This window comes from Corvus brachyrhynchos, unplaced genomic scaffold (assembly GCF_000691975.1).
Source record: "Corvus brachyrhynchos isolate BGI_N302 unplaced genomic scaffold, ASM69197v1 scaffold542, whole genome shotgun sequence".
Classification (NCBI taxonomy): Eukaryota; Metazoa; Chordata; class Aves; order Passeriformes; family Corvidae; genus Corvus; species Corvus brachyrhynchos.
In genome coordinates, this window is record NW_008236766.1 from 1955177 (window position 1) to 1982856 (window position 27680).

General features: G+C 37.3%; 1 protein-coding gene across 11 annotated transcripts in view; it reads right to left on the bottom strand.

Moving 5' to 3' along the window:
- MRVI1 (murine retrovirus integration site 1 homolog) overlaps nt 1-27680 on the bottom strand; it is a 61674-nt gene that overhangs the window by 22799 nt on the left and 11195 nt on the right. For 5 of the 11 annotated variants that reach the window (XM_017727387.1, XM_017727386.1, XM_017727389.1 and 2 more), the window contains exons 2-6: nt 12081-12144; nt 9408-9486; nt 8187-8372; nt 1958-2028; nt 389-562 (exon numbers count right to left, since the gene is read on the bottom strand). In XM_017727387.1, the coding sequence (XP_017582876.1) occupies nt 389-562; nt 1958-2028; nt 8187-8302 (361 nt within the window). In that variant the 5' untranslated portion in view covers nt 8303-8372; nt 9408-9486; nt 12081-12144. Of the gene's footprint in view, nt 1-388; nt 563-1957; nt 2029-3168; nt 3270-8186; nt 8373-9407; nt 9487-12080; nt 12145-21669; nt 21695-27680 lie in introns of those variants that run through there. The other 6 variants (XM_017727392.1, XM_017727384.1, XM_017727385.1 and 3 more) reach the window with 3 other exon arrangements.

Below are 27680 nucleotides of genomic sequence, written 5' to 3' on the forward strand. Positions count from 1 at the left end.
GCCATGTTCAGAATAAGAGGCAGTGTAATTGTGTCTGCAGGGAATGCTTTTTCAGCAGGATGAATCCTGCCACTAAAATTTCATTTAAACAACAAATTGTGACTATTTTTCACTTTTCAGTAGGAATAATTCATGCTTTCTTGTTACACTGTTTGCAGTGGGACATTCAGGCACTTAAAAACTTTATACCATTTTATCCTGACTCATCTAAATACAGGGATGGGTCATTTCTGTTTCATGTGAAACTGTGAGGAGGACAAGAGGGATTCTGACCTTCAAATTAACAAAGTGTTTGTAAACAGCAGCAAGGTATAGATTACAGGTGATGTTTGCCTTTACAGATGTTTGAAGGAGAATATAAAATCTGGTTTTCAGGATCAGCTCTTACCTGTGGGTGACTCTGGGAGGCTGCTTCTTGACTTTCTGCCTCTGCGTGTTAGGAACCTCTCGCTCACTTTCTTTGCTTCTTCTAACAATTCAAGGTTCTTCTTTTTGTCTTCCTCTGATATTTTGACATCTGGTAGTGGATCATTTACCAGATCAATCACATGACCACTGTTGTCTGTGTAGAAAATATCAGAATTGGAGCTGCACCTCCTATATTCAGGTATATTGTGGCACGTCAGAGTAACAAGTACAAAACAGACCTGTAAATTTATACCTATAAATTTAGCTTTGAGCTTGCATGTAACAAAAATTAATGTCTGCTCATTTCTAAAGTTGTTACAATCTCAAGTTTAGAGCAAGTCCTGAAAACCACAGATAACCCACTTAGATTAATCACTATGATCAAAAATGCTCTGAATATGTGAAACTGGCTTTTCCAGCTGTGTCTCCAATACAGTTTTTCTCATTTCTAAACAAAAGTGCCATTAGATCCATCTCAACTAACAGTCATGGCATTTCTGTTGTAGACTGAGTTTTTCCATGGAATTTGCATGTTCAGTTTTTCAAGGTTAAGAACCTACAAATTCACCCTCCAAAGATTTATGCACAATAGTTTTAACAATTAATTTAACAATTTATTAATCTCTGGCTTTCAAATTGGTTGAAAACACTATACTTTGAGCACCAATTTTTGCAATTCTCCAGCTTACGGTAAAGAAAGAGGGCAGTCAGTTGTCAGAAAGGCCTTTTCTGTGTGAGTCAGTATAAATGGCTTTTATGAGCATCCAAAGAACAGCTTGGATGAGGAGGAGGAAAGTCATCAGGTAATAAGAGAAAAATACTTTGAAATTTGACAAGAGCCATTACAGAACCATCAGTTTTCAGAATAGCTAAGGGCATAAGTAAGCAGCAAAAACTCAAGGGTTTTTAGTTTGTGGGCGTGGAGTGTTTCACTATTCGTTTTTGATTAAAGTGGTGGGGGGGGGGGGGGGGGGGGGGGGAGGAGTGCTTTGGCTTTAATTTCCTTCCATTTAGTTCAATTTCAAGGATGTCAAAAACCATACTCCCTGATCAAATATTCTAAAGCAATCTATTTGCAGTGAAATATCTGTTTTGGTTTAAACTCACATTTGTGTGTTGGAAGTTTGAGAGACAGACCTTCCATGACACTTTCCCTCTGCCAGCAAAAGAGAAGATTTGTAAAGCATGGTAAGTTCTACTTTCCTTAAGCAGCTAAGCTCAAGTGTAGCTAAACCAGTATTACTGAACAGTATTTCGTATTCTACAAGAAATTGAAGCATGTGTATGTCGAGCCTTCTGAAAATGTGAAGCTAATGCACCAATCAACATCTTTCTGAAAGTAGTAATGTGTGTATTTCCCTGAATTGGTCTGTATGCAGTCCACTTACAAACTCATGAGCACAATTCCACACCCCAGCAGTACTCCCTGTGCATGCACTACACAGTATGCACAGGGGAAAACTGCAGTCAATATAGTCAGACTCTCTAGTTAGGTCTTTACTGAATATCTGAGAAAACATCCTAGTTGAAATGAATAATCACTCCTTACCAACAGAAGTCAGTGAACTTGTTGAATTCCTGGTGGCACGGTTAGAATGTCTCCTATGAGGACTCCGAGGCCTAGAGAGAAAAATGGATGAACAAAAATTATGGAATGTGGCATCAAAAAAAAGGCCCTAACTGCCTATAAAAAATTAATATTAAAAAGAAAGCACTTTGATTAAAAAATGAGGACAAAAAGCATTTATTGCTGTTCCTCTCATCTCCAAACAACTGGAAAATGGAGGAGATTGAAGAAAGAAGGAAAATTGCAGAAACTGATCTCACAAAGGAGTTCTAAAATTTGCTATTAGCCTCATCTACTGTGAACCTGGTTTCTCAGAAAAAACTCTGCTTTTCTTTAGGTTATTACCATGACTTCAAAATCATGTAAGAATGGCATATAGAAAAAATTTTTAAAAAAATTTTAAAAATTAGTCTTTGTAAATTGTTACAGCTTCTTAAAATAAGCTTTATGGCTGAAATAATTCCTTAGGCTCTCACATTGACACTGCCATGGGATCTTTCTAAATAGCAAACTGGGTAAAAGTCTCAAACAACTGCAGAAATTTAAATGCTGATCCTGCAAATAATATTTCTTTTAAAGGGCTGCATTTAAATTCTGACTCTAAACTAATCTTGAAGTTTGGAGGAGTACGCTTTAAAAAATGCCAGCAAATGATAGATTTATGATATATATTTTCTGATATGTTTTTTTCCCATATTTTAAGTTTAGTGGCAGCTCAGTAAAATTAAAAAGCCTGGGAAGTATGCTTTATCAGAATAAATATAATAACCTTAATTCAACTCAAAACTGAATTGAAGTTTTCAACTTCAAACAGGATTGCTCTTTTTATTCAACAACTTACTTTCACATATGCTTAACCTCAAGGTGGTATTCTTGTCCCATCTATGTGAGTGGGCCCAAAACTGCTTCAAAACTCATTGTATTACAGTATTCAAAGTAGATATTTCAGTTGTCCAACTTAATGAGTTGGGTTGTCAGGCTCAGTATTCTATGTAACTCTACTCTTTTAGTCTCAATTATATTCCTGTTCCCCCACCCTGCACCTCGAACACCATCCTCAAAATGCAAAGGCAATATGACCAAATCACAGAGATAGAGCAATAATGTTTTCACACAACATATATTTCAGAGCAATGTTCTATAAACACAGCCTGTCAAATTTATGGATGGATTGCTAATGTATTATACAGTACCTGTTAACCAGATTTTTATCAATTTCTACATCTGGCATAACAGCATTCTCTGGAAGAACAATGGAAGGTGTGCTGCATGTTGTCCCTTCAACAGCTGTGTCCTGAATGGTTTGTGACAAATATAAAAACGTAATTAAACAGAAATTCAAGCCACTGAACATTGACTCTCTGTGTGGAAAACAATGTGTATTGTTCAACTTACCTAAAAGAGAATGTGATTGAAATAAGAGAGAATTAGCTCTAATTTGACAAAACAAATGTGAATTAGAAGTCTATACTTACATCAATCAAAAGAGATTATGGACGCCTGGAATATCTGTTTTCTTTCAAAAGTTTTAATGCAAGCTAAATTCAGTAAGCATGGAGCTAATGAAAATGCTTTAAAAAGGCAGACACTGGTTTTTCACACAGAAAACCATTCCTCTAGTGAAGTACATGTACAAGAGTTCAGTGCATTTATGAGCTGAATGCAAGAGTGAAAAGCAGCTCTGTATAACAGGGCTAAATTAAGCACACAAACCCTCCAAATGATACTAACGCATAATGAAAGCTTGAATAAACACAGTACTAAGTGTACACATGACACCCAAAACCCCAGAAAATAAATTTGAGCTATCTTGTTAAGAGTTCCACATGGTTTTCCCTCAAATTACTTACAAATATATTTTTAGAAAATATAATTTCAATATTTAATAGAATAAAATACAATTTTTAAGTGATAAAAGAAACTGGCAAGCTGGTACTGAATATTAATGTGTGCTTGCCTACTTAAAAAATATGAAACCTTGCCTCAAGAACTTAATCCCACACCTTCTGCATAACAACATCATTCAGCTGAAGAAAAGGAATCAGTTTCCTGTGTGATATCACAAATGGAGATGCATCAAGTTGGCATAAAGTACTGTGGATCTCTCATATATGGTAAGAAAATGATTACTTCTACCCCAAGTACAGTATTCAGATTAAAATGAAAAACCAGCTGGAGGGAAAGCTTCCCAGCAGTGGCAGTGGATTGCTGTCGATCGACTTGTAAAATTTAAAGAATAAGTTGTAAATTCTCAAATCCTAATTGCTTCTACTAGGCACTGGTATACACAAGTGTTTTGTTTTCGTTTATTATTTGTAGTCTACAATTTTCTTGAAACTACATCCCAAAATTTCACAGGAAATTTGTAAGGCAGGTAAGAAAAAGCTGTTGCAATAGCACTAATTGAGGCATTTATAGAATGAAGCATGTAATAAGTCACAGTTTAGCAAGTCAATTTTAGACCTTGGAAGTGTTCAAGGCCAGGTTGGGTGGAGCTCTGAGCAACCTGGTCTAGTGGAAGGTGTCCCTGTCCATAGCATGGCAGTTGGAACTGGATGATCTTTAAGGTCCCTTCCATCCTAAACCATTCTATCCCATTCCATAAGGAAGCTGACACTTACTTGACAGCTAATTTCTATCATTTACCATAGAACTCCTTGCAACATCTCTCACAGTGCTGCATTTTTTTCTTGTTGAAATAATGTGTTTTCTGATCAATTCAAAGAATTCTGGAAGTACTTGGAAAATGGTATAGTATTAAAATACATAGCATAACCCTTCTGCCTCTCAAAGGCAATGAAATATGCCTTGATTTGGACCCCTGATTTACGTTTCTTGATTCTACTGTAAATAGCGTTTTTTTTTTTACTAAAATAAAAATTTTTCCTGCAGCTCCACACTTCTATGCTCATAATTCTCATATGACGTTCCTTGGCAAGTTCACCTTGTCAGTCTCAGGAGAGCAGGTTGGGGAATATGCCAAGAAAGCACTGTGAAGATCTAAATTTAAGAAAAATATGCTTGTAATACTGGAAATGTTGGAATGCCAAAGCATATGTGATTCAAGTGTACAAGTAACAATAGCTTGAAAGCAATTTTTAGTAATATCCTTGAAAATGTTAAAAAGTAACAATATATTTTGTCAATGACGAAACTTCAGGTGACTGACCTGCTTGTAGGGCAAAGCAGCTGAATACACATCCACAGTGTTTATACTAATCTCATGACTGCCAAAAAGCAAAAACTTTTCAATGATGTAACAGCAGCCTTGAAGTCACTCGAGCCCATTTTAGGACTAAAACCAGCTCATTAAAAAGAAAAAAAAAAAAAGAAGGAAAAAAAAAGAGATGCTGGAGCCAAGGCTAGTTCAGGTCAGGTTGAAAACATTAATCCTGGTCAGCAGCTACAGGAGGTCAGCATCTACACAAGTGAAACCTCATGGCCCCTGTTGTCCAAACCTACACTGTCCAGGAGAGGGGCAGGAAGAGCCAGAGCAGGAAGCTCTTTGCAGGGCCAGCTGGCTCCAGTCAAAAGGAATTGTTACAGACTGAGAATGCTCAGGCTGCTCTACACAGGTCTTGGAAGAGAAGCTTTAACAGGAAGCTTAAGCTGCCTCACAGTTGTACAACTGCACAGAGATGACACAGAAGATTTCCATCACCCTCCCATTTGTGTGCTTTTAACTGTGCTCCCTTGGTAGCTTCCAGACCCATCTGCTCCTCAGCTATTCCCAACAGCTGCCTCATCTCCTACTACCAGTGGTTCCCTGCTACCCAAGTCTTTGCTTCCTTTTTGTCCCAAGCCCTCCCCCCACAAAAACGTGGGGTAAAACTGACTCCACCTCTATGGCTCAGGTGGGAACTGCTCCACAAGGGTGACCAGGAGCCATCTAGACTTGCAGGGAGCCGTGTGCAGCGCTGAGAGGGTGGCACAGGCGGTTTGGTCCATAACAGAATAGCCAAGAGGATCAGTGATTCTCAGAGCGGAGATGGAACCTGCAGACATTCTGGCTGTTAAGTTCTACCAGGCCCTCACCAAGCATACAGAGAATGTGCTTTTGAAAGTTTTATAATCCAGCCAAATTTGGATGGATTTTTACATTAATGGGATGGGGCGAGGTGGGGGGGGAGGAATACAAAAATACTCTGCTGAAAGACCTACCATGCCAGACCGTCAGATGACTGTCTAACACCTGGATTCTTTAAAGCACTGGAGAAAAAAAAAAAAAACCTCCTCTGCCACCCCGGCCATATTCTTAGATATTAATTAAAAGTCTGGACTGAATTTCAGAAAAAACACAGGCTGCTGTAAGAAATACTGAAATGAAAACCCACATTTGTTTTCTCAAAATGAATTTGAGATGTAGAACCCAGGTCTCCCTATCATGTAAAAGGTACTCGAAGCATGCAGAAAGATACATGTGATGTAAGGTTCACTTTCTTTTTGTCAGAACTGTTTTGCAATCTGTGTGCATTTGGGCATGCAGGGAAAAGGTAGGGAAGAATCTCCTGAAATAGAATGAGGAAATTGTTAGACACCAGACAGCACTTTAGGTGAGATGAGATTCCAGACTTGGAAAATTTTGTTGAATGGCAGAAAACAAATCCACCGGTTGTTAGTTCCCTCTGATGCCCTCTCGTTGCTTGCAAGTCCTTATCTCACGATAATAAGCATTTTACTTAGAGTGACTTACAGTCATGCTGTAGAACCTGATCTGCAGCAAGAGCCCAGAGTGACAACAGCTATGAACAAGATCAAATTTTCACAACATTGGCTAGTGGCAAACCTTAACTTAAGTAGGCCTGTGAGCAGTGTGTTGGTTAAAATCCCTCCACTGCTACTTTGTGCCTAAAAATAATCATCTAAAATGAAGCATTTTGCACAGTGAACTGATTAATGAACTATCACATTACCATAGTTCACTTAAGATCTACCTCTAAAAGGCCTGAAAAATGTATTAAAAATGTAATCCTTTTATATTAGGAGGTTGGAAATTTTCTCCCATTTGACAAGCACGTTCAGGATTAGAATCACTGATGTCTGCCAGATTTTCATGTTTTTCCTCTTTGGGTATGTTTCACACAGCAACTCTTTTGTACTAAAATACTTTTCACATAGGTGAGTTAAAAAATTCCAATAAAACATTCTTGAGCTAATATATATTATCAGATGGTAGTCTTGATGAACTTTTATCCAACTGGGGTGTTTATCTCAAGGCAGGAAATTAACACTCAGCACCCTGTGCAGTTTAGATGGAAGACATGACAAATCAGTGCAAAGCTCATTGCTGACAATATTTTCCAACAATGTTAAAGTAGCGGATGTTTTCACCTAAAGTGTGGAACGTAGTGTCCTCAAACCCAATGACAGTTTCACATCTTTAACTGAGGATGTGCCAGACTATAAATCCTCTCTTTCTTTACATCAGTTTGCATACAAATGAATGATTTGGATAATCTGTGATTTCTTAATCACAGTGGGGTTCTTTACTTCAGCTAAGCTAACAATTAAAAAAAAATCCAAACCCAGTTTATTAAAACATAAAGTTACTTTTTATCTGCGATATGGATTATTGAAATGGGGGAAGGCCCATCTCTTATTGATTTTTTATATTTATCTGGAAAGAAAACATGTAAAAACATTTAGAGGCCACAGCAATTTGAGGCAAACTGATGAATACGCCTGGGGAGCACCCACCTGCCCTCTGTATAGTTTCAGTGTATGTTCAGCTACTGCTGTGGCAAATAAAGCACTGGGAAAGACTACAGACCAAAAAAGCCCATTTCCCTCTTTCTCACACACGCGAATTGCATAACATCTTCTATATCTGTAAAAGTAACACTAGTTGTTGAAGTACAAGCCCAAGTTCTGTTCTCAAAGTTTAAAGTTTTCTTTAATAACATCAGAAAGGACATTTTTGGACAGCTTTGATATATGTCTGTCTGTTCTGAGCCATTTATAAGCCTCCAGATCAAAATGATAAACAACTGCTTGAGCAATTTAAGCTTTCATCCCTTAGGCTATAAAATATTTGAGGAACTCTAAGAATATCAACTGGACGATCATTCATGGCTTCATCAATTAAGCAATACACATTAATACAGAGCAACAATTGGATATAGTTTCATAAACCCCTAAACATACACAAGCAGGTTTCAGCCTCAGGTTTCCAGCAAGTGTCAGAAACACCTCTGTAAGTAAGAGAGCTTACTTTGGCTGGAGAAGTGTTGTGCTGGGCCTCTTTTGCTTGTCCCTTGTCTTCAGGTAAGGTTGGCATGGTGGGCAGCGTGAAGCACGTGGAGCTGCAATGTGGACTAAGAGGACCATGCACTGCTGGGAGTATCTGTTTCAAGTTAGCCTGAAGGCATAAGCGCTGGGAGGCCTCGTGATCTGCAGGCTGGGTTAGATGCCAAAAATACAAATCAAATCCGTTTAAAACTCTATGCTCAAAAACTGAGATCACTTTACAATAACAAGCAGTATGAAGGTTTAAAATTAAAAATGCTATCTTCTGTTTTATTAACTAAAGCTTTCAAGGTCAAGTATAACTTGGCAAATGGATTCAAAATAGACAACCTTCCGTTCTTGTTGCTATTTCCATCTCCTTCCTCCATTTTACAGATTTTCATTTTGTCACTATGATGTGACCAAACTACCTTCCCTAAATATCCTCTAAGAAGTAAACAGCATCCTGGATATCACAGAACAACAGAATGGGTAAGGCTGGAAGGGCCCACAGGTGGTCATCTGGTCCAACCTGCCTGCTCAAGCAGGGTCATCCTAGAGCACATGGAACAGGATTGCATCCAGAAAGTTCTTGAATACTTGAGTGAGGGAGACTGCACACCCTCTCCAGACAATCTGTTCCAGTGCACGGTCACTTGCACTGTGAAGAAGTTTTTCCTCATGTTCAGGTGGAACTTGCTGTGCATCAGTTTTCGCCTTTTGTCCTATTGCTCAGCACCACCAAGCAGAGTCTGGATCCATCCTCTGGCACATCCCTTCAGATATTACAGACTTTGCTGAGGTCCCTTCTCAGTCATCTCTTCCATAATATGCCTTTTAGTAACTAATAGTCTTAATGCTACAGAGCATGATCTCAGATCTCGAGGACCAAAACTGGAACCCCAGAGGGTGGCACTCTTCCTTTGAGCAAGAGCCAGACTAAGGTGAATTGTGCAAAGACTTGGTGCACCTCTGCACAAGACAACAGGGTGCAAGACACTTCTGAAGCAAAACAGCAGAGATGCCCAAAGAGGGGGAAAAAAAATCACTACCTATTAGCTGAAAAATTCTCATTATTAGTATCAAGGGGAGGCACTGCATTCACAAGGATAACATCAGCATGAAAGCCTGTACCAAAGTCTGAGGATCAGCAGCGCAAAGCACAAATCAGTCCTTAGAGTGGCAGTGGATGGGTTGCAATACTTACTGTTGACACCTGCCCAGGGATCAGGGAACTGTCCTCATCAATACATCAGTGTCCTCATCACTGCACTCCCCGGCGGTGCCTGCGGGTCACACACACACAGCTGAGACCACCTGGTGCCTGCACTAGGGACTGCTGGCTACTGCATTGTAAATTAACCTGCTACAGTTCTCCCTTCCATTTCAGGGGCAGGCAAAGAAATGTATTCAGGAACATGTCGGTTTATTGATGTTGCCAATTACATTTGTCAAAATACATCTGTTGCTTTGAAAAAAAAAAGGAAAAAGAGGCAAAACCATTCACAAGAAATACTGAAGCAGTCTCAGTAGTGACAAGTGCCTCACCTCAGCTCTCACAGAAAAAAATCTGTGTTGCAAAACCTACAAAATGTGTGAAAAATTTGGACTACAGAAGCAGCTAAGACCCATGCTTTTATTAGGAAACTTCCAATGAATAAAAAGCTTTAAAAATGGTTATTAAGGCAAAACATATTTAAAGTTCCTAATATGATGGAAAACAGGTATTTATGAGTACATGTATTTGAATAACCCCACAGAGATTAGACAGATAGCAGTAGCACTGAACATCTGTGTGCTTCAACAATTAAATATTTTTGTATCAAACAACAGCCACCAACTATTAGCAAAACATGAAGATGTTATGGAAGCAAGGTAACTAAAAAAAGTGACATGGACTTGCTTTTCATCTCTGTAACAAAATCCTGACATCCTATGCAAATTTGAGTTTGCAAGAACTCAAATTCAAATAAAAAACAACAACAAGAAAAAAGAGAAGATATATAAATCTGTCTGTTTATCTAATTCCTCTTAGTGTTTGCCTTATGAATTTATTATGGTTCTGATACATTCAACCCAACAGAATGCTGGGCCTGAAAAATCAGGAATGCTTCGAGTCATGGCCAAAGCATGTTTGCAGTCCTACATGGAATTGTAGAAGCTATTGCACCAAAGTAGTTTATTCCCAGTCTTAGCTGAGTTCTTTGTACATACTAAACTTAAAAAAGTAATGCAAATTATCTTGAAACAAGAAAGAGCTATTAAGCACATCGAGTTTCTGTTCATTTTTCAGATTTAAAAAGCAAAAAACTTTAAAAGAAAAAGAAACAAATCAGCCGGCTTGTCTAAGAATAGAAAGGGACAGATCCTGAGCGGTGTTGTCCTAGAGATGCAGCACAGAAAGTACAGCCAAGGGAAAATGGAGGGTAGAAAGATGAACTTATGCCACTTTAACAACCCCCAGATTTGGAGTGGACCGAGTTCAGGCTGTCTCTGACACAATTATAACCCTACTCTGATTTCCTTACAGAGCTATCTTGCAAATAGGAATAAGCTTCAAATCTCTGTGCTGATCAGTAGGAAAATTTCTTCTTCTGACTTTCCATTTTTTCCTGATGCCACTCCAGAAAACCCCGGTGCTGAGGACTATATTGCAGCAGGGAAAGCTTGCACATAATTATTCATATTCTTAAGCTTCTTAAAACAAACACCATCTTTGCACACCTCAACTGCACAGCTGCAGTCCAGTACACTGCCAAAGTGAGGGCTACTACATATTGGTATTTCAGTATAAGGATGTAGTTCAGTTAATAAACTATATGATTTGGAACTCCCAAATTATTAATTTTTCAGTCTAAAAGCTTAGTTTTAACCTCTGCAGTGTTCTTAAAATCAGTAGTCCAGATTTATTAAAGATTTTATGATGCTTACCCAGCACAAACATCACATATTGTAAATGCAAATGGATATACCACGCTCTGCAAGGAGTTCTGCCATCTTCTGATCAATTACTGCCTTCTGGTACTGGTAGGAAAGGCAAAGGTTTAGAAATGATGGAAACTTAAATGTGAATAAATGTTCTTCCATCACTGCTGAAGTGACTTTATGCCTTTTTAGTTGGGCAACAAAAACAGCACCAGTAAATGTCACGTGGCATCAAAATGCATAGAAATAGGGGCTTTGTGAGAGCACGCTACAAGAATTAGAGGAGCTTGCCTGGATGTCAAAAATGTAGATAGAAAATAAAAAAATGTCCTTGGAAAATTTCTGTCACTGGAAGGTACATTTTTTCTTTTTCAGCAGAGCATTAGGGAAGAGTGTAGCCTTGGAGTTTACAGAAATTCACACCTCTGTGTACAAAACCAGCTGACAGCCCTACAAAACCCTGAGCTAGAGTGTGGAGAACATGACTAGCCTGGTTCTAAGCCTGGCTCACCTGCCAGCTGAATAGCCTTTGGAATCATTAGCTCTGCCAGCTTTATCTCATTTCCACAAGCACAAACATGTTTCAGTCAAAGAAGGAAATGATACATTAACAATACATTGAGGTACCAACTGAAACACCTGTAATTATTGACCCCGAAGACACTGAAAGGAGAGACAAAAAAATACACCTGCACTTTAAAAACAGTCAAGGTGCATGAGCATATATTAGCATCTTAGGCACTGAGATAATTTCAAGATCCTATTATTTCTATTTTGGTTTTTTCTTCATTGATCAAGCTCTGTCTGACCTGCCTCTATCTTATCAAAGGATGTCATGACATTATTGCAGTGTTTTATCAAAGTAAATTATCTCCCCCAAAACTCCATTCTTTCAGAAGCTGCAAGAGCTTCAAAATTATATTTTAAAATTAAATGCTTGTAGAGATTAACTCACAGGTCACAGGTAGAGTGGATGTGGGTGAAGATCCACAATCTCAGTCTGCACGAGCCTTGTGCACCTACAAAATGAGTTAAAAAAACACAAACAAATTACCTGACCTATTTACCAAATTCTGCTCATTCCCACACTAAGAGGAGATAATCTAAAGAAAAAAAAGTACGAAAAAGAAATAAAAGAGAGGATGGAGTGCCTTTTAACATTTTGGTCTGTTATTATAAACTTACTACTTAAAATAGTTAGGAAAAAAATGATCCCCTGAGCTCAAATTTGTAGTCAGATATAGATCAGTGAATGCACAGAACTTTCTTTTACCACTGTGTAGGCTTAGAGTACAATCTCCAGGAAATGGAGATCTGGGAGCTCTATTCCATAAAAGGGAGAAGTATTTAGAGGCCCTTGGCTTTCAGTGTGTTCTCTCTGCAACTCATTTTACCATAGTAGAGAAAGTTAAGTATAATCAGTTAACTTCCCCTGGCTGAGTCACGGCTGAGTCTGTGTCAGCGAAGGCTCAGAGAAAGGTGCTTTACTCCATCTCCACTGATAGCTTGGCACTTGACCCTAAATGCTCTGTCACATCACAGCAAGAGTACGCAAAAAAGAGCGGAAGTAAACAGTTAAGAAAGCATTTTATGAATATTTCTTGACCTTGTGCTGCCTGAGGTCAAGTCAAGCAACACTCATTTGTCAACAACAGGAGTTGCTTGCTCATGGACGCAGCTGAACTGCACAATTCTGAGTGGCTTTTTGTAACTTTTTTCTTTGTTGCCCTGCAAAGTGGTTGTCAAACATTGCCATAATAGAAAGGTATCTTTTTGCACTCCTTTTTGTATAGCTGTAAAAACATATGGGATTCACATAACATTTGGGTTAGGTTTTGCAGCTTTTGAAGTATTGAAACCCAGTAAACTTCAAACAAAGTCTGAGCAAAACAGGGGGTTTTCCTTATGTTTGTACCACAGAAGTGTTTTCAAAGAAAAAGCATGATTACAGCTTAAAATACACAGTGTGTTGGCATACATTAGCCATCACCAAAAATTTTTAAAAGCTCAAACTACAAGACAACAAAATAAACAAACCCCCTAAAACCAGATCCAGAATATCTTAATAGAAATACTTTGAAATTTTGCATTAGGACTCCAAGATCTTTGTATAATAGGAACATTCACTGGGAAAAGGAAAAAAAACCCACAACTAAAGCTGACTCATGTACATTCTTGCCCTATGTGACAAAAGGTCCTACATGGAAATTGGAAGACATTTTCTCTATTGTCTGCAACACAGGAAAAAAATCGACTAGTAGTTTCCTACTGTATCTCATTTTTCATCACTTACAAAAGAGTGGTTTTTCATGTTAACTACTCAAGTTTGTAAGATATTAAGATCCTGCTTCAGCCAGTTCACTGAACCACAGTCATAGCCCCAGGACTAATATAGGGCACCTCTGTGATGACCTTAATGACCTGAGTCCTACCCACACAAACATCCATACAACTGTACAAGGTAAAATGTGGAAGAAAAAGTGGTGTTTCTCTTTATACGATACAGAACAATTCCACTGGGGCATGCAAAGTGTATATGCAACCACTGTGTGAATTCAAAGGATCTGTTCTCATTCTGAGATTAATTCCTGAGCATTGAGATTAATTCCTGAGACACTTAAGTAATACTTCTTGACAATCAGAACACTTCCAGGTTGCAGCCTCAGAGACAAGGGATAAATGTGAATAATTCTGTCACAAAATTATTTTAAAGGAAGAAACTAGCAAAAGCTGAAGGAAAATAAAACCTCTAAAAACCTTCCCTCAAACTCAGTGGTTACAGACTTCCTTTGAACTACAAGCTACACACGTAGGACTTGATTTACAGAACAGCATGACAGGAAAGAATCTCCTTTTCTGCTTCCTGTTTTCCTCATAGCTCAGGAACACATAAAACTGCATGGTTTTCAATAACCTGCTTGAGTGAGAGAAAGGAAAAGCTAGGTCAGGTGGAAAGTAAAATGTTTTGATGCATGTCCAGCCTGATTTGCATCCTGGGAGAATATCTCCAGTAATGGGTAGTCATGACAGTGCTGAGACTTGAAAACCAAGACATTTGGAGGTGAAAGGTGATGCTGGTCCAACAAGACCAGCAAGGCATTTGGTTTGGTTATGTAATAAAAAATTTACATCAGAGTTTAAAGAAATCTGAAAACTAACTCTGAAAGAGTTTAGTGGAAAATGTTTTCTGAGAGTTCTGTATTTAACTCCTGAAGGATCCATTCTGGACCCAGCTTTAGCTTTTCCTTGATACATTAAGAGAAAAAGCAATTGGACCTGATTTTGCTCACAGGCAATCACTTTGACATAGCTAAATGGAAATTTCAGACTTACTAAAAGCTCATAACTGTGTTTGAAAATAGCACTTTTTTCCTGTAAAATGTCAGCTTCATTTGTTTTAGCAATGTTTTTACAGTTTATGTTTTGTTAGCAGTCAGTGATTAGATGTACTTCTCTTGCAGCAGAGCATCTGGAGGAGTGGATTACAACCCCTGTTTTTTTCCTTGCAAGAATCCTAGGCTGAATTTTATGCTGCAGACAATCAGCAAACAGATGAAGAATGTACATATTTTAGAAACACTGAGGAGCAGTATTTCATGAGCGTTTTAGACTAGTAGACCCAGATTTTAAAAAAAGGTATTTCTTTTAAGGTAAGCCTATTTTAGGCAGCCTGAAAATTTCCCAATTACACTTTTTTTTTTTTGGGGGGGGGGGGCAAGTAGGAGTTAATGTTGCATAAATAAAACTTTTATAAATTACTCTGGTTTGGATGCAAATTTTTTCTTTTCAGGGTTTTTTTATCTAGCACTAAAAAGAATGTAAAGAAAGGAGGTTATAAGCAGCACTAACTCCCTGTGAAAACAAATGGTTTTAAGAATTGCATACAAGTTCAGGAAAAAAAAAAGTTCTGGTTCATTTGTAGTTTTTATTCATTCTGGGGCTTTTCTTTGAACAAATATTCTTGAGACAGAACTCCAAAATGGTAATTTTATCTGGTTGAATCTGTACCTAAGATACTGGACTCAGCTCTCTCATGAGAAGGATGTCTTACTGACCTCATTTTTTTATCCATCAGTGGACTTTCAGCTAGAAAAGCAAGAACAAGCCAACAAGAAGCACTGTTCAGCTAGGTGGCCTCTAGGAAACCAGTTGGGATGAACTTTGGGGTATTTTAAAATAAAATTAAAATGTTAAAAATAAGATTTTAAATAGTGATAAAGACAGTACATGTGATATTAAGGAAAAATGAATCCCTGATTTATTCAGTATTATGCATAAGTTAAAGAATTCAGCCAACAGTGGCAAATCTGATGATCAGAAGACTGTCAGATCTCAAGGCATAGTTGCTGTATTTCTTAACTTGCAGATTATTTTTGATAGACTTTAAGGAAATGCAGTTTAAAGGAAGAATGTGAATATAGAGTGGGAGGATATTTGGCATGGAGAATAAGGATTTCTAAGCATAAGGAACAGCATATAAGAAAGTGTGAACATAAGAGTGGGAGAACAGTACACCAAGTGTCTTTCAGGAGGGCAGTTCAAAAGAAACCCAGAGCTAGGAAGTACTTGGAAAAAAACCTGTTACAACATAAGGCAGTGACCTTAAATAGGATAAAATAACAACAACAACAACAAATTATATGTGAGTAAAAAATGTTGCTCTCTTCCTCCTCCTAGACAACTTACTATTTCAAAGAAAATTCGTTCAGGAGGCAGTGCTACTCTTTGTTGCGTGGTGCTGAAGGACCCCTCTGATGGAGGACCTTTGCACTGATAACTCACCCAACAGAAATTGTACCATTCAAAACACCAGGAGATAATAATACCACTCAACAGGCTTTGCCTAAATGAGCATCATGTATTCAGTCATAGAGCCAGTTGGGTTTCTTTCTTCTTCTCACAGATTTGGAGAAACCTGGATATGTTTCTGCAGAGCCACTTGGGTTTCTTTCTTCTACTCCTCACAGATTTGGAGAAACCTGGATATGTTTCTGCTGTCTGGGCTGCATGTATTATACATCACATTCTAGTTACACATTTATTTTTGTCTATGGTGTAGGCAGAGGTGGGAGCTTGAGACGATATTTTCTCAAATTGCCACTTGACTATATTCTTAGTCAATGTAAAAAGAGAACAAATATGTTTGTGTGGAGGGGAGACCAATAAGATTACAGGAAAAAAAATTAGTGTTCCTTGGTGTCTATTCATCCTTTTCTAAGAAAAACCTTGAGGTTTCTACATGAAGTAAAATTTTTGAAAGCAATTTCTACACAGAAACATTCTATAAATTATTCTGCTTTGCGTGGCAGCAGGATATCAACTTTGCATAATTTGAAAAAAACAACTACCAAAGGCCTGACTTAGAAACACAAATAAGTTGAAGGCAATAAGGGTCAAACACTATTGGTTAGTGACCCAGGAGTCTTGTTACTCGTCAAGCAAAAAATTTTCCAAATGAAGAAATTAAACAAAATTCTTTCTTTCCCAGTCACGAAGGGTAATCCCAGAGGGCACACTTTGTTGAACAAACCAACAATAAATAGCTTTCTTTGGGATCTAGAATGCAATTGTGGGCTTTCAAGCAGGGAGATTATACTTGGCTTTCCATCTTACACAGATAAATGGCAAAGCAGCAAAACAAGCATTTTATTCCCACTTTATGCTTCCTGGACACAATCAGATTCACATTTGCTTACTTTAGTGATACATGGACACCTATTTTTGCATTGCAAAAATGAACACATGTTGAAAGAGCATGAATGTGTTTCACTTCCTTTTTATGAGAAAAGAATTATGGATCCTAGTCTACTGATTTTTTTCTCAAATATTGATGTATACCAGGACAAGAATAACTAGAATATCAACTTATTCAAATAAACAGCCATTGTGTGGACTTTGACTGCTTATTTTTTTCCACAGATGTGCTAGTTCACTCATCCAGGTTATAATGTCCCAACTTGGATCTAGGGATGCTGCATATTGGGTCACAAGTATTGTTGCTTTTGCTAGAAAAAGTCCAATTTTATTCCTAGAGTACACATTAAAGCTGCAGGCCTAGTTGTCTGTGAAAAAGCAAAGCTCATCATGTCACCTCTTCCTTCCTGCCAGCATATGATGTAGAAGTGTGAAAAAGCAGTAACATCTTTTAATGCCACCTTTTAAGCTTTTTTCCTGGAAACAGACACAATTTTGAAGCCAGCAGCAAGACTAATTTCTCTTATCAATATCTAGCTCTAAAAATAGGCACAACAGGAACAGCAACAGTAATAATAATAATAATAATAATAATAATAATAATGATAATAATAATAATATGCAAAGGATGATTGTTCAGTATCCTCCAAAGAGGTGGAGTGGGGGAGGAAGTCCTCAGTGTGTGATTCAGGTGTGATGTCAATGCAGAATTGGAGCCAAAAGCCCTTTCTTTCTCAAAAGATCGATTAATGCAATACAAGATTCTGCAAACACAATTTGCAGAAGGTCTTCTGCCTGTATTGCTGAATCATCTGCAGCTTTCTGTGTGCTGTGTTATTCCTTGCTACTTACACTTCTGGGACCACATTAGAAACACCCTGACAAGAACGCTTCAGATGTAGTCACACAGTGTTATTTTCACACTATGAAGTTCTTACAGTAAGCATTCACAAATGATGTTGTTTTTAATTTAAATTTAATTTTTAGAAGGTGTGATAGGAATAGGCAGCATATTTACAGCACAGTTCAACTTATGTACTATGTAAAGGCAGACTTTCAGTAGCTTGGATAAAGCTTGATTTTTTTTTTTAGATTTTTTTGGGTTTTTTTGTACTGGTATTTAAAAGCTAAGACCCACAATATTCAGAGACAGCAAGATCACCTTGCCACTGACGCATTTAGCAAAGATATGCCACGTGCACTTTACTGGCCAAGTCAGCAATATATTGGCTTGGATGACCCACCAATGAGGCACATACTGAATCAGCAACAAATTCCTCAGAGTCCCTCCTTTGCTAATTGGGCTTACTGAGGCAGTTTTGAGGGCTGCAAAGGTGTTGCATTAGACAGGATGATGTAGTAATTAAGACAGAGGTAAAATAAATACCCCAAACTGCACACATCATACAGAAACAAGCTGTTAGCACAGAGACTCTTTCACCAGGCATGCTCATGACATAGCTGTTCTTATATCTTACAGAGTAAAATACTAATTTGCATTCTTTAAAAGGTTATTTTATAACACAGCCACAGCACTGAGATAAACTTCAGTCATAAATAACATTTGGCGAACTTTGTGAGATGAACCCTTTTGCAAGCAGCCCACACAGTGGTTTTTCATACTTTGCTCAGATTTCTGATCTGAATCAGTGCATGTTCCAAACTCCCAACACAAACAAAGCCTTGAAATCAAAAGACTGAGGACAGCTGAGTTGTGACTGAAACTTTTAGCAGAGCAGTGCATCGTATTACCAGTACAACTGACCAACTACACAGATGCTTCATCTGATTAGTGTTCTGCCTACTGTTCCTAGCTTGAAAATACCAGTATCCCAAAAGGGAGACTTAACCTCAGGTAGCACTTGCAAGCCTCTCTTGGGTAATCTCTGGCTGCATCTCTGACTTGAGAAGTGTCATGGTTCTCTCCTGCTCTTAGATCCCCAAAACAGCTACATGGCCTGAACTCCATGTGGCCAGAAGGAGACTTCCCAGTGGCTGCAGTCAAGAATCCATGGCCAAAACTATAGGGTAAATAATTTGCCTTTTTTTGTCCTTATTTGACACACAGATGAGGTAGCTTCAGGAAAATTCAACCTGAGCTCTTTATTTTAATATGAGGGAAAGGGAGAAAGCATACTGCTTTATCACTTCAGAAAAAAGAGATTTGCTGATTTGCAGAAAGGATGGTCTGAAAATGAAAGCAAGCAGTTTTTTGTGAGAAAAGAGAAGCAAGTCCCCATTTCCTGTGTTCTCGAAGTTCTGCCCACTATCAGAATCCAAAATGAGGGACAAGGGATTATTGCTAGTACCAAAAAATCCAACCAAACAAACCCAAACCAACTCCAGAGCTGCCTTTCCACTACATCACACAAAGTCTCTACCCACAGAATCTCAGGACTGGGAGCACATAGTAATGCTAAAAAGTAAAAAAAGGACAAGTCAACCTTTTATTTTTGAGGTGTCCTTAAAAGTAAAGAATTAAATGTTCTCTTACACCACCCACTTCAAAAGCACCACAACCATTCCATTTGACTTTGTCTTCCAGGTATTAACACTGGGGACCTGAAGGAGAATTTAACCATCTACTTCTGGTTTCCTCACTTTAAGGAAATACAGATGTATTCTGCATATGGACTAGACTGAAGTCAGCATTTCCAAATGTGCAACATCAAAGCTTACGTTTGATGATTTAAGTGAATGAAGTACATAATTCCTCTTAAACTCTTCTCAGCAGGCAGAAAAGGAGGCCTATTTTGGCTGCTTGTTAAATTCTAGATTCAGGAGATTTACAATTTGCATTCTAATTGGGAAACTATCCTTATTAGCTTGCATCTTCTAGAAAACATGGTAAGAAAGATAATTTCTCTTTTTCTTTTAGAGGGCTACCATATACAACACTCTGAGAACACATAGTTTGCTAACTTTATTTCTGCCATTTTCAGTGATTGTTCCTCAATACCCAGGACTAGGAAATTTAATAAAAAAATCAAAGCTATCATAACAAAAAAGGAATTTTTATGCATTGACTGGCACATACTGTACCAAAACCCTGCATTTTTCTGGGTAAGTAGACAGTTCAGAAAAAAGCTTTGAGGAAAACAACAGCTCTGCTCTTCTGGAATAGCACAAGCCAAATGTAGCAAAGTGTTCCTCATGTCCTTTGTCAAAATCTTTCCCTGATAAAATTATTTAGCCAACACCATTCCATTCCTGATTATATCCAGGAGCTGATCCAAAAAAATAATGTACCAGCTTTATGCACAATCTCATCAACATCTAAAAAAATCCACACTAATTTGGTATGGTTTTAGCAGTGTTGTGCACATGGAGGCCCTAGGAAAGAGATGAGCTTATACCAGAGAACTACTTCTGCAGGCAAAGAGAATTCTGTGCTTTGGGGGTTACATTTTATATACTTTTGACATTTTTACCTCAAAACCTAAAATGAAAATAGGGGATGTGAGAAGGGCATAAAAGGAGCAGAGTTACTCATAGTCTATGAGACTTTGAAAAAACTCCTGGACATGCCATGGGTCAAGATTTGCCACAGAAATATCAGACCTACTGCAATTGTCGTCTGTTTCTTTCAGGGCACTCCCTGTCTGCAGTAAGAGCAGTGAATAAGGCACGGAATTGCAGTTCAGTCCCTCAGTTCACAACCAGCAGTTCAGCCCTGGTGCAAATGACTGAGTTTGTACAATGTCTCCTGATCTCCTGTTCCATTGCAGCTGCTGATATCTCCTGGAAGAGGAGCAAGGAGACAAAGTGGGAAAGGAGCATCAGTTGTATCTTGATACTGAGCTAAATGGAGCTTAGCTCTCTTTCACTGCACTTTATCAGCTATGCCAGAACTCAGTATTGCTATTGTCATTACTAAGAAATTGTGATGTGTATCTAGTTATGCTAATTTTATAACTCTATATATGATGAGTCAAAATGGCATGCTGTATTTGCCTATTTAGAAACAATTTGTATACAATAAGTATGCAGTCTGCATACGTTAGGATTTATTACCTGAACTTTTTTTTCTTTCTTTATATCAAATAAAATAAACAAGGTTGCATTAAAGTAATGGGACCCAACATTAAAACTTTAAAATGGTTGTAGAAAATTGTGGAATGAAAAAGATTCAGTGCTTCTAATATATTATGAAATAAAAAATACAAAACCAGGTAAAGTATTTAGAAAATACCTCTTAAAAGAAGATATAGGAACTCATTGTAATTTTAACAGTACCACAGATCTACATAGATAAAACTAATCTTTAATAGAAGAGATGCTGAAATACCAGTTCTTCAAAAGTTTTATTGTTAATCAAGGTTTTGGGCTTTTAGAGTGCCTCTGGACAACATTCTGGCAAATGCCAAGACAAAAAGCTGTGCATTATCTACCTGAGGTAGTGGAAGGCAAATAAAAAGCCTTAAAGAGACTGAGATAAAGGCACACAGTATGAAGGATACCCATTCTTTCCAAACACCTCCTTCAATATTTTGATGTTGACCTTGAGCTGCTTTGTTTTTCTGCCCAAACAAAACAATGATTTGAGGGACTTACTGCTTTATAATTTTGTTATCACTTAAGACTTCCATCCTAGTTCCTAACTTTTAGATAATAACTGTCCTAGATAAGAAATCAATGTAATATTTTATTACTAAATGGATCCAGATACAAGAATGATAAATTAATACAGGACTGTCCAGCAATCTAAACTTTGCTATTTCGTTAAATGCCTTTACAGAAATCAACATGCATTTTAATACAGGCACGTGTATTTTTCAAAGAGAGGTTTTGTCAAAATTTTTTACCAAGCATCTTAAGGAAACTGCTCTAACAGGACAAAAGAGAAATACCTCTTGTAACTGAAGGAAGAAAATAAAGGACAGAAGTTGCTCTGTGCGCTGCAGAGATTACACTTCCACAGGTAGAGGTGTTCAACATAGTCATGAAGAATCTGGAAAAGTGGATCTGTACACATGATTAAAGACAAGATGGGAAAATCAGATCTAAAGACAGCCAAGGTAGTTTATGGGATACTGAGCACCTGAATAATAAAATGTCAGGTGAAAAAGGCAAATCAATGCACATGAGAAAAAAACAAATGTAGAATACGCTTAGCTAAATAAGAGTCATTATGTTTTACAAGTCAGGAAAGAGAGTAGAGTAATTTTGAATAGTTCTCTGAAAATAGCATTCAGCAGCAGCCAAAAAGGAAAAAATGTTAAGAATTACTAGTAAAAAGCTGAAAACACTATAGAATATGAGCCCAAAACTTTAAAACAGTTCTAGTCACATATCAAAAAAACCAAAAACCCAAACAAAACAAGAACACCTTCCCCCCCCAGTAAAACAGCAACAAACACCAACAACTTAAAACCAAATGATTCATAGAAGAAAGAGTGGTCAGAAATTGCAAATGGTTTCCATGCAAAAAAGACACTTCTGGATAGAAACAGATTAGAAAATGATGAATAGACTGAAGAAGGTGGTCTATTAATTATTTGCTTACAATTGCTCACAGTACATGTGGATAAGGATGTCAAAAGCAGTTATTAGGCAATGGTTTGAGTAGAAAAGAAGTCCCTTCACAACAGTATACAATTAAATAATTGATTTTGTTACTAAAGGAAGTTGTAAAAGAATGGAGACACAATAATTCAGTTCAAACAGAGATTAGATGCATTTAGAGGAGAGGTACAGTGATAATCCTGTAAAGCTCCTGGACCTGGAAAGGCCTGAGCTGCAGATGGCTGAAAACAGTGAGTGTTAAAGAAGGTTTCTGCTTTTGGAATAGCATGAACATGATCCTTATGTGGGATCAGATGAATGGTTTGCAAGACCTGGATGTGCAGCCCTTATGTTCACTGGTGGAAGCAGCTTCAATTTCTAAAAGAAATTGATTGCAACAAAGTAAACAAAGGAAAAGTGCCTTTTTGTCCATCATGAGTAATTGGCAATGCAAAGACAGAGATGGACAGAACAACAGGCAGAAGAAAGCAATGGGAGAAAAGGACTTTTTTTATATTTTTCTAGTTAATACAAACAGTACATGCTAAGATCACAGCCAGGATTAAGATCCAGGACAATACTGTGCTGGATTCCTAAGAAGCTTCCTGGAAGAAGTAAACATATCTCAGTCTGAAGAATGCTTGGCATCTCCCTGCTTTGTCATGTTTTAGATCTTCAGATGTTTTTAAGAGGCTATTTGGGTGGCAGGCCCCTGAAAGTGTTTTCAGTTCTTTAAGATGCATCATACAGAAAGAATTCAATTTCACCGGAGAAATGACAGTAAAGCAGCACTTTTCAAACTTTGCAGTCTTACACATACAGGCACATCTGCTTGCACACACACAAAATGACATTCCCAATTTTTTGGCTGTGTGAAGAAAATCCCATTTGACTTCAATACCTTTTAATAGAAGACATAGGTGCAAACCAAGATAGAAACTTCCTCTCCCAGAAAATCAAGAAGCTGAGACCGGCATGAAGGTTTATACACCACTTATTTTACAATGTTTTATTTACTTTACAAAGTATTATTGCTGTTCTCCATCTTTTTCCTACTTATTATCACTGAATCACAGAACAGCCCAGGTTGGAAGGGACCTTGAAAGATCAACATGCCCAACCCTTTGTGGGAAAGGGACCCTGGATGAGATTATTGAAGATCCTGTCTTACTGTATCTTGAAAACCTCCAGTAATGGGGACACTACCACATCCCTGGGGAGGTTGTTCCAGTGAATGATTTTTCTCATGGCAAAAATGTGTCTTTTTTATTTTGAGATGACACCTCTCCCTGTCATATACATTCAGCTGTACAGCACTGCCTACACTCCTGGTCCAAAAGCCTCACGTGTGGCTGAGTCAGAAAAACCATGAGAATAATCTCAGCTCAAATCAATGGTACAAACTGGGGGAATGTCTTAAGATGCTCTTGCACTCCCACTGGTTTTCTCTCACAGACTATATAGCAGTAGGAATAAATCTATTTTCTGGGATAGAGGCTTGAAGTATCTCTTCTTTTTCTCCATTTCTTACTAGTATTTCTTACTAGTTCAGCCAGTATAAACATCAGGTTTTATTAGGCAAAGAAATGTAAAAAACCAAAATATAAGACTGGTCTAAGATACAGTGGACGGTCGTCTCTCTTGAGATATTAAAAATTTGAAAAAGGCCACTTGACTTCACAACTCTAAAAGTTATTTCACACTGGAAGTATTATTTCCCTTGTGTACCTAGCAAACTGAATTGCAATGGTTTGGTTTGTAGGTTTCAACCTACTACATGAATCTATAACAGAAATTCCACAATAAGGTTGCTTTAACAACAAGGAGATAATATATATATCATTCTAGGTTTTCACTCACTATTGCCAGATTCTCCATCATAGATGCACACGACCAAAACAAACTACATTTAATTCTTCTATAGCAAACTTTGTAAGAAATCTGCTTTCTTTTCCACAAAGCACAATCGAAGCTTCCACTCACTACAGAAAGAGATAAACTTCCAATCAAAGCTTTCAGTCTCTACTTTGAAGAGACAAACTGTACATTTTGTTTGCCTCTAAACCTGCAAGTTTTCCCTGTGCTGTTTTGCTGCAACGCTATTATGCCTTTAACTTTACCAGGTCACACCTTGTCCTCCCATTTTATGGCTTGCAGGACAGGACTAGGCCAGTAAAGTTTCCTATATCAAATCCTGGGTGTACAGATAAGTAAAGGAACATGAAAAACAGTTCTTCCAACACCCAAAATCCAAATTTTCACCTCAGCATCCCTCTTCCCGTTGAAGCTCTCAAACTCAGTTTTACCTTAGGCATTGATTTGTTACCCACTATGAAACTTTATCCAGTTTACTTGTGTCTCTTCATCAATTCAGTTAACTTTGCATTAGTCCTATTGCATTAGTCCTATTATAGTTATTAGAGTTGATATAAAGCAATCAAAACTTGGTAAGCCAAGGAAGCAATTGTTGTCTCATAGACAATGCAAATGCCTGCTTTTACTTGTCAACTGGAATTGCTGTTTTCATTCAAGGATTCATCAGTTTGCATGTGGCTGGATACAGTTGCTAAATGCTGATCTGAGATTTCTTTCAAGTGTTCCTACCAAAACCAGTAACACCAAAGTTGATGTTCTCTGCAGGGAAGGATCAAGAGAAGAAGAAGAGCCTAGACCTATTTCATTCTGTACATCATCTTCAATACTATATTATTAAAAATACCACATGCCTTCAACAGATTAAGAGGCATGACAATATGTATAAAGCCTTTTCTGAGGACCCACTTTGGCCTAAGGCCATCTGTCTCCTGAAGTTTTCTGTTTGGTTGGTCGGTTTGGGTTTTTTGTTTGTTTTTGAATCAACTTAAGTTCCTGTCCTAAAATCAGAAATTTCATTTAGGCTCTCTGAATTGCATTCTGCAGGAACCTCTCTCTTCTCAGATGACTACAGGGAAGCCCAGGGAGACAAACTTTGTTAGGTTAAAATTAACTTTTTTTCAAATAATGGCCTTTCCTGAAGTGACTTCAGGTTACCTTCTAAAAAAATTGCTTGAGACAGTGGAAGGAATAGTGAGCTGAAGAGAGACAACTTCTATCCTTCTCTTACTTCTTAATTATATTGGCTAAGAAATTAAATTCTTAAGAATTAAAATCTTAATTCTCTTTATTAATGTTCTCTTTTATCCAAATCCCAGGCTGCAGTAATTAGGAAATCATCTTCCCAGTATTTTTCCTCACAGATCAAAAGAAATAAGAGAGAAATAGAAAGCTAGAACTTAGAACTAGAGTTTCTAGGTTTTCTAGAAACATTTAATGTATGTTCTACTCATCTTTTTTCACACCTTCCCTTAATTTCTTCTTTATACCTAACAACTGACTACAAACAAATAACAATTGCCAAGCTAGTTTAACAAACAAAATATATGCCTATATCTATGTAAAAAATAATTTAATCTATCTAAAGATAAATTAATACTAATGATACCGTTTGATCTCTGCAAATAAGATGATGTCAAATTGTGTTGAACGTTTCTAAGGCATGTAAATATTTTTTTCCAACACAAACTTTTTTGTTGTTGTTAATGTTTCTTAGTTAGAACAATAGAACAATGTTTATTTTAATTTCCATGGCACTTAAAGATGACCTACAAATTAATTTTCTAAGTGTTCCCTCCAAGTATTATGTTTTTGACCTTGTTGAAAACAAAAAAAGTATACTTTTACAGAACAAAGAGGATAAAATTACTAACTGAACATGCCATTTATGTGCTTTTGTTAAAGGAAATATTTAAATTTAAAGTCAGAGCCGGCTATGATTTTTTTCCTAAAATTCTCATTATCCAGTTAAATCAGAAATTATTTTCTGAAGAAACAATGGAATCTAGAAGATAAACAAACAGGGCAACTACAGTACTTTCCATAACAATTTATTTGCCAACCTGAGTGAATGGCACCACACTTTTCTATCATACACACGAAAGAAAAAACCCACTTCAATTCTAAATATGTGTTAAGTGTGATTTTGTACTGAGGTGAAGCAAAAAGCAAATTTTAATCACACAGCTTGTTTTAATTACAATCAGTTCCTTAAGTGAACATACTGCAGAGCTTCATGAATATTCAACGTTAGAGTTACCAATTACACAATATTAATGCTTTTGGCATTAAGATTTAATTTTCTTCATTTTTTGAAGCAGGGTGGAGTAATGGAATTTTATTTAGTTCACTCATTAGGTTCATACTCTGTCTTCATTCGTATTTCTCCAACTACACCAACCCAAAAGTCAGGCATTACAAAGTCACACAACTTTTCTAGTCAGCTTACTCTGCAAAGACAGGCAGAAGTTACTCATTCAACTGACTCTCACAAAGCTACCCAGCTGCAGCCCTTACTATGATGGGTAAATATTCCTGAGGAAGGTCCAAACGTTGAAAACATGCTGAATATGCTTTGCACTAGTACATTATTCCATCTTTTTAACTGGCCAGAACATTGAAATTTCACCCATTTAAATCATTATTTCATAGCACAAATGCAGCAGAAAATAATGGAACCATGTGCTCAAGAAAGTGAGGGATACAACAGTTCAGTTCTGACCTCTTCAAGAGATCTGGTTCTTCACTGTATAACGACACATCTTTCACTGTATCTTACAAATATTTTGGGAAACATGATTTTTTTTTTTGCATTTTGTTTTTCAAAAGATCTGTTTAAGAACCTCAGAGCACTCAAAACACTATGAGTGTAATTCTTCACCACTTTCTAGCAAATACTTGCCAATAGAGCAAAGATTTATACTGTGAAGAAGAAATGATCACTCCCCAATGCACTTAAGTGAAAATGGCCACTGAGTCCTGCTTCTTCACCTGAACTGTTTATCAGATGTTGGTACTGTGGGATAAATGCTGCTTCAGGCTGGATCCAAATTATTAAATTCACTGTAGTAAAACTCATTGTGTTATCCAATAGCAGCTGTCTCATCTCTTGCACTTCTGAACTAAATCTCACTTTTGTCACATACCTGAACCACATTGCACTTCCAGTCACCAAGAATGCACAGTTCCATCCTGAGTTTTATGAACATCCACCTAGGTGGAGCATCCAATTCAGTGGAATAATGTTTGATAGTTATGGACAAAGATACAGCTTTTCGGATATTAATTTGGCAATCCAACAATTATTTTTATCTTCCAGAAACATTTTCTTAGGGTTTCATATCTTCTTATCTATCACCCCATCCATAATTTTTACTGAACAGTTTAATTAAAATTGTTTATAAAGCAGCATTTAATTCAAAAACTAGCAAATGGGCAACATATAGGATAATCAACAAAAAAAAAAAAAAAAAAAAAAAAAAAA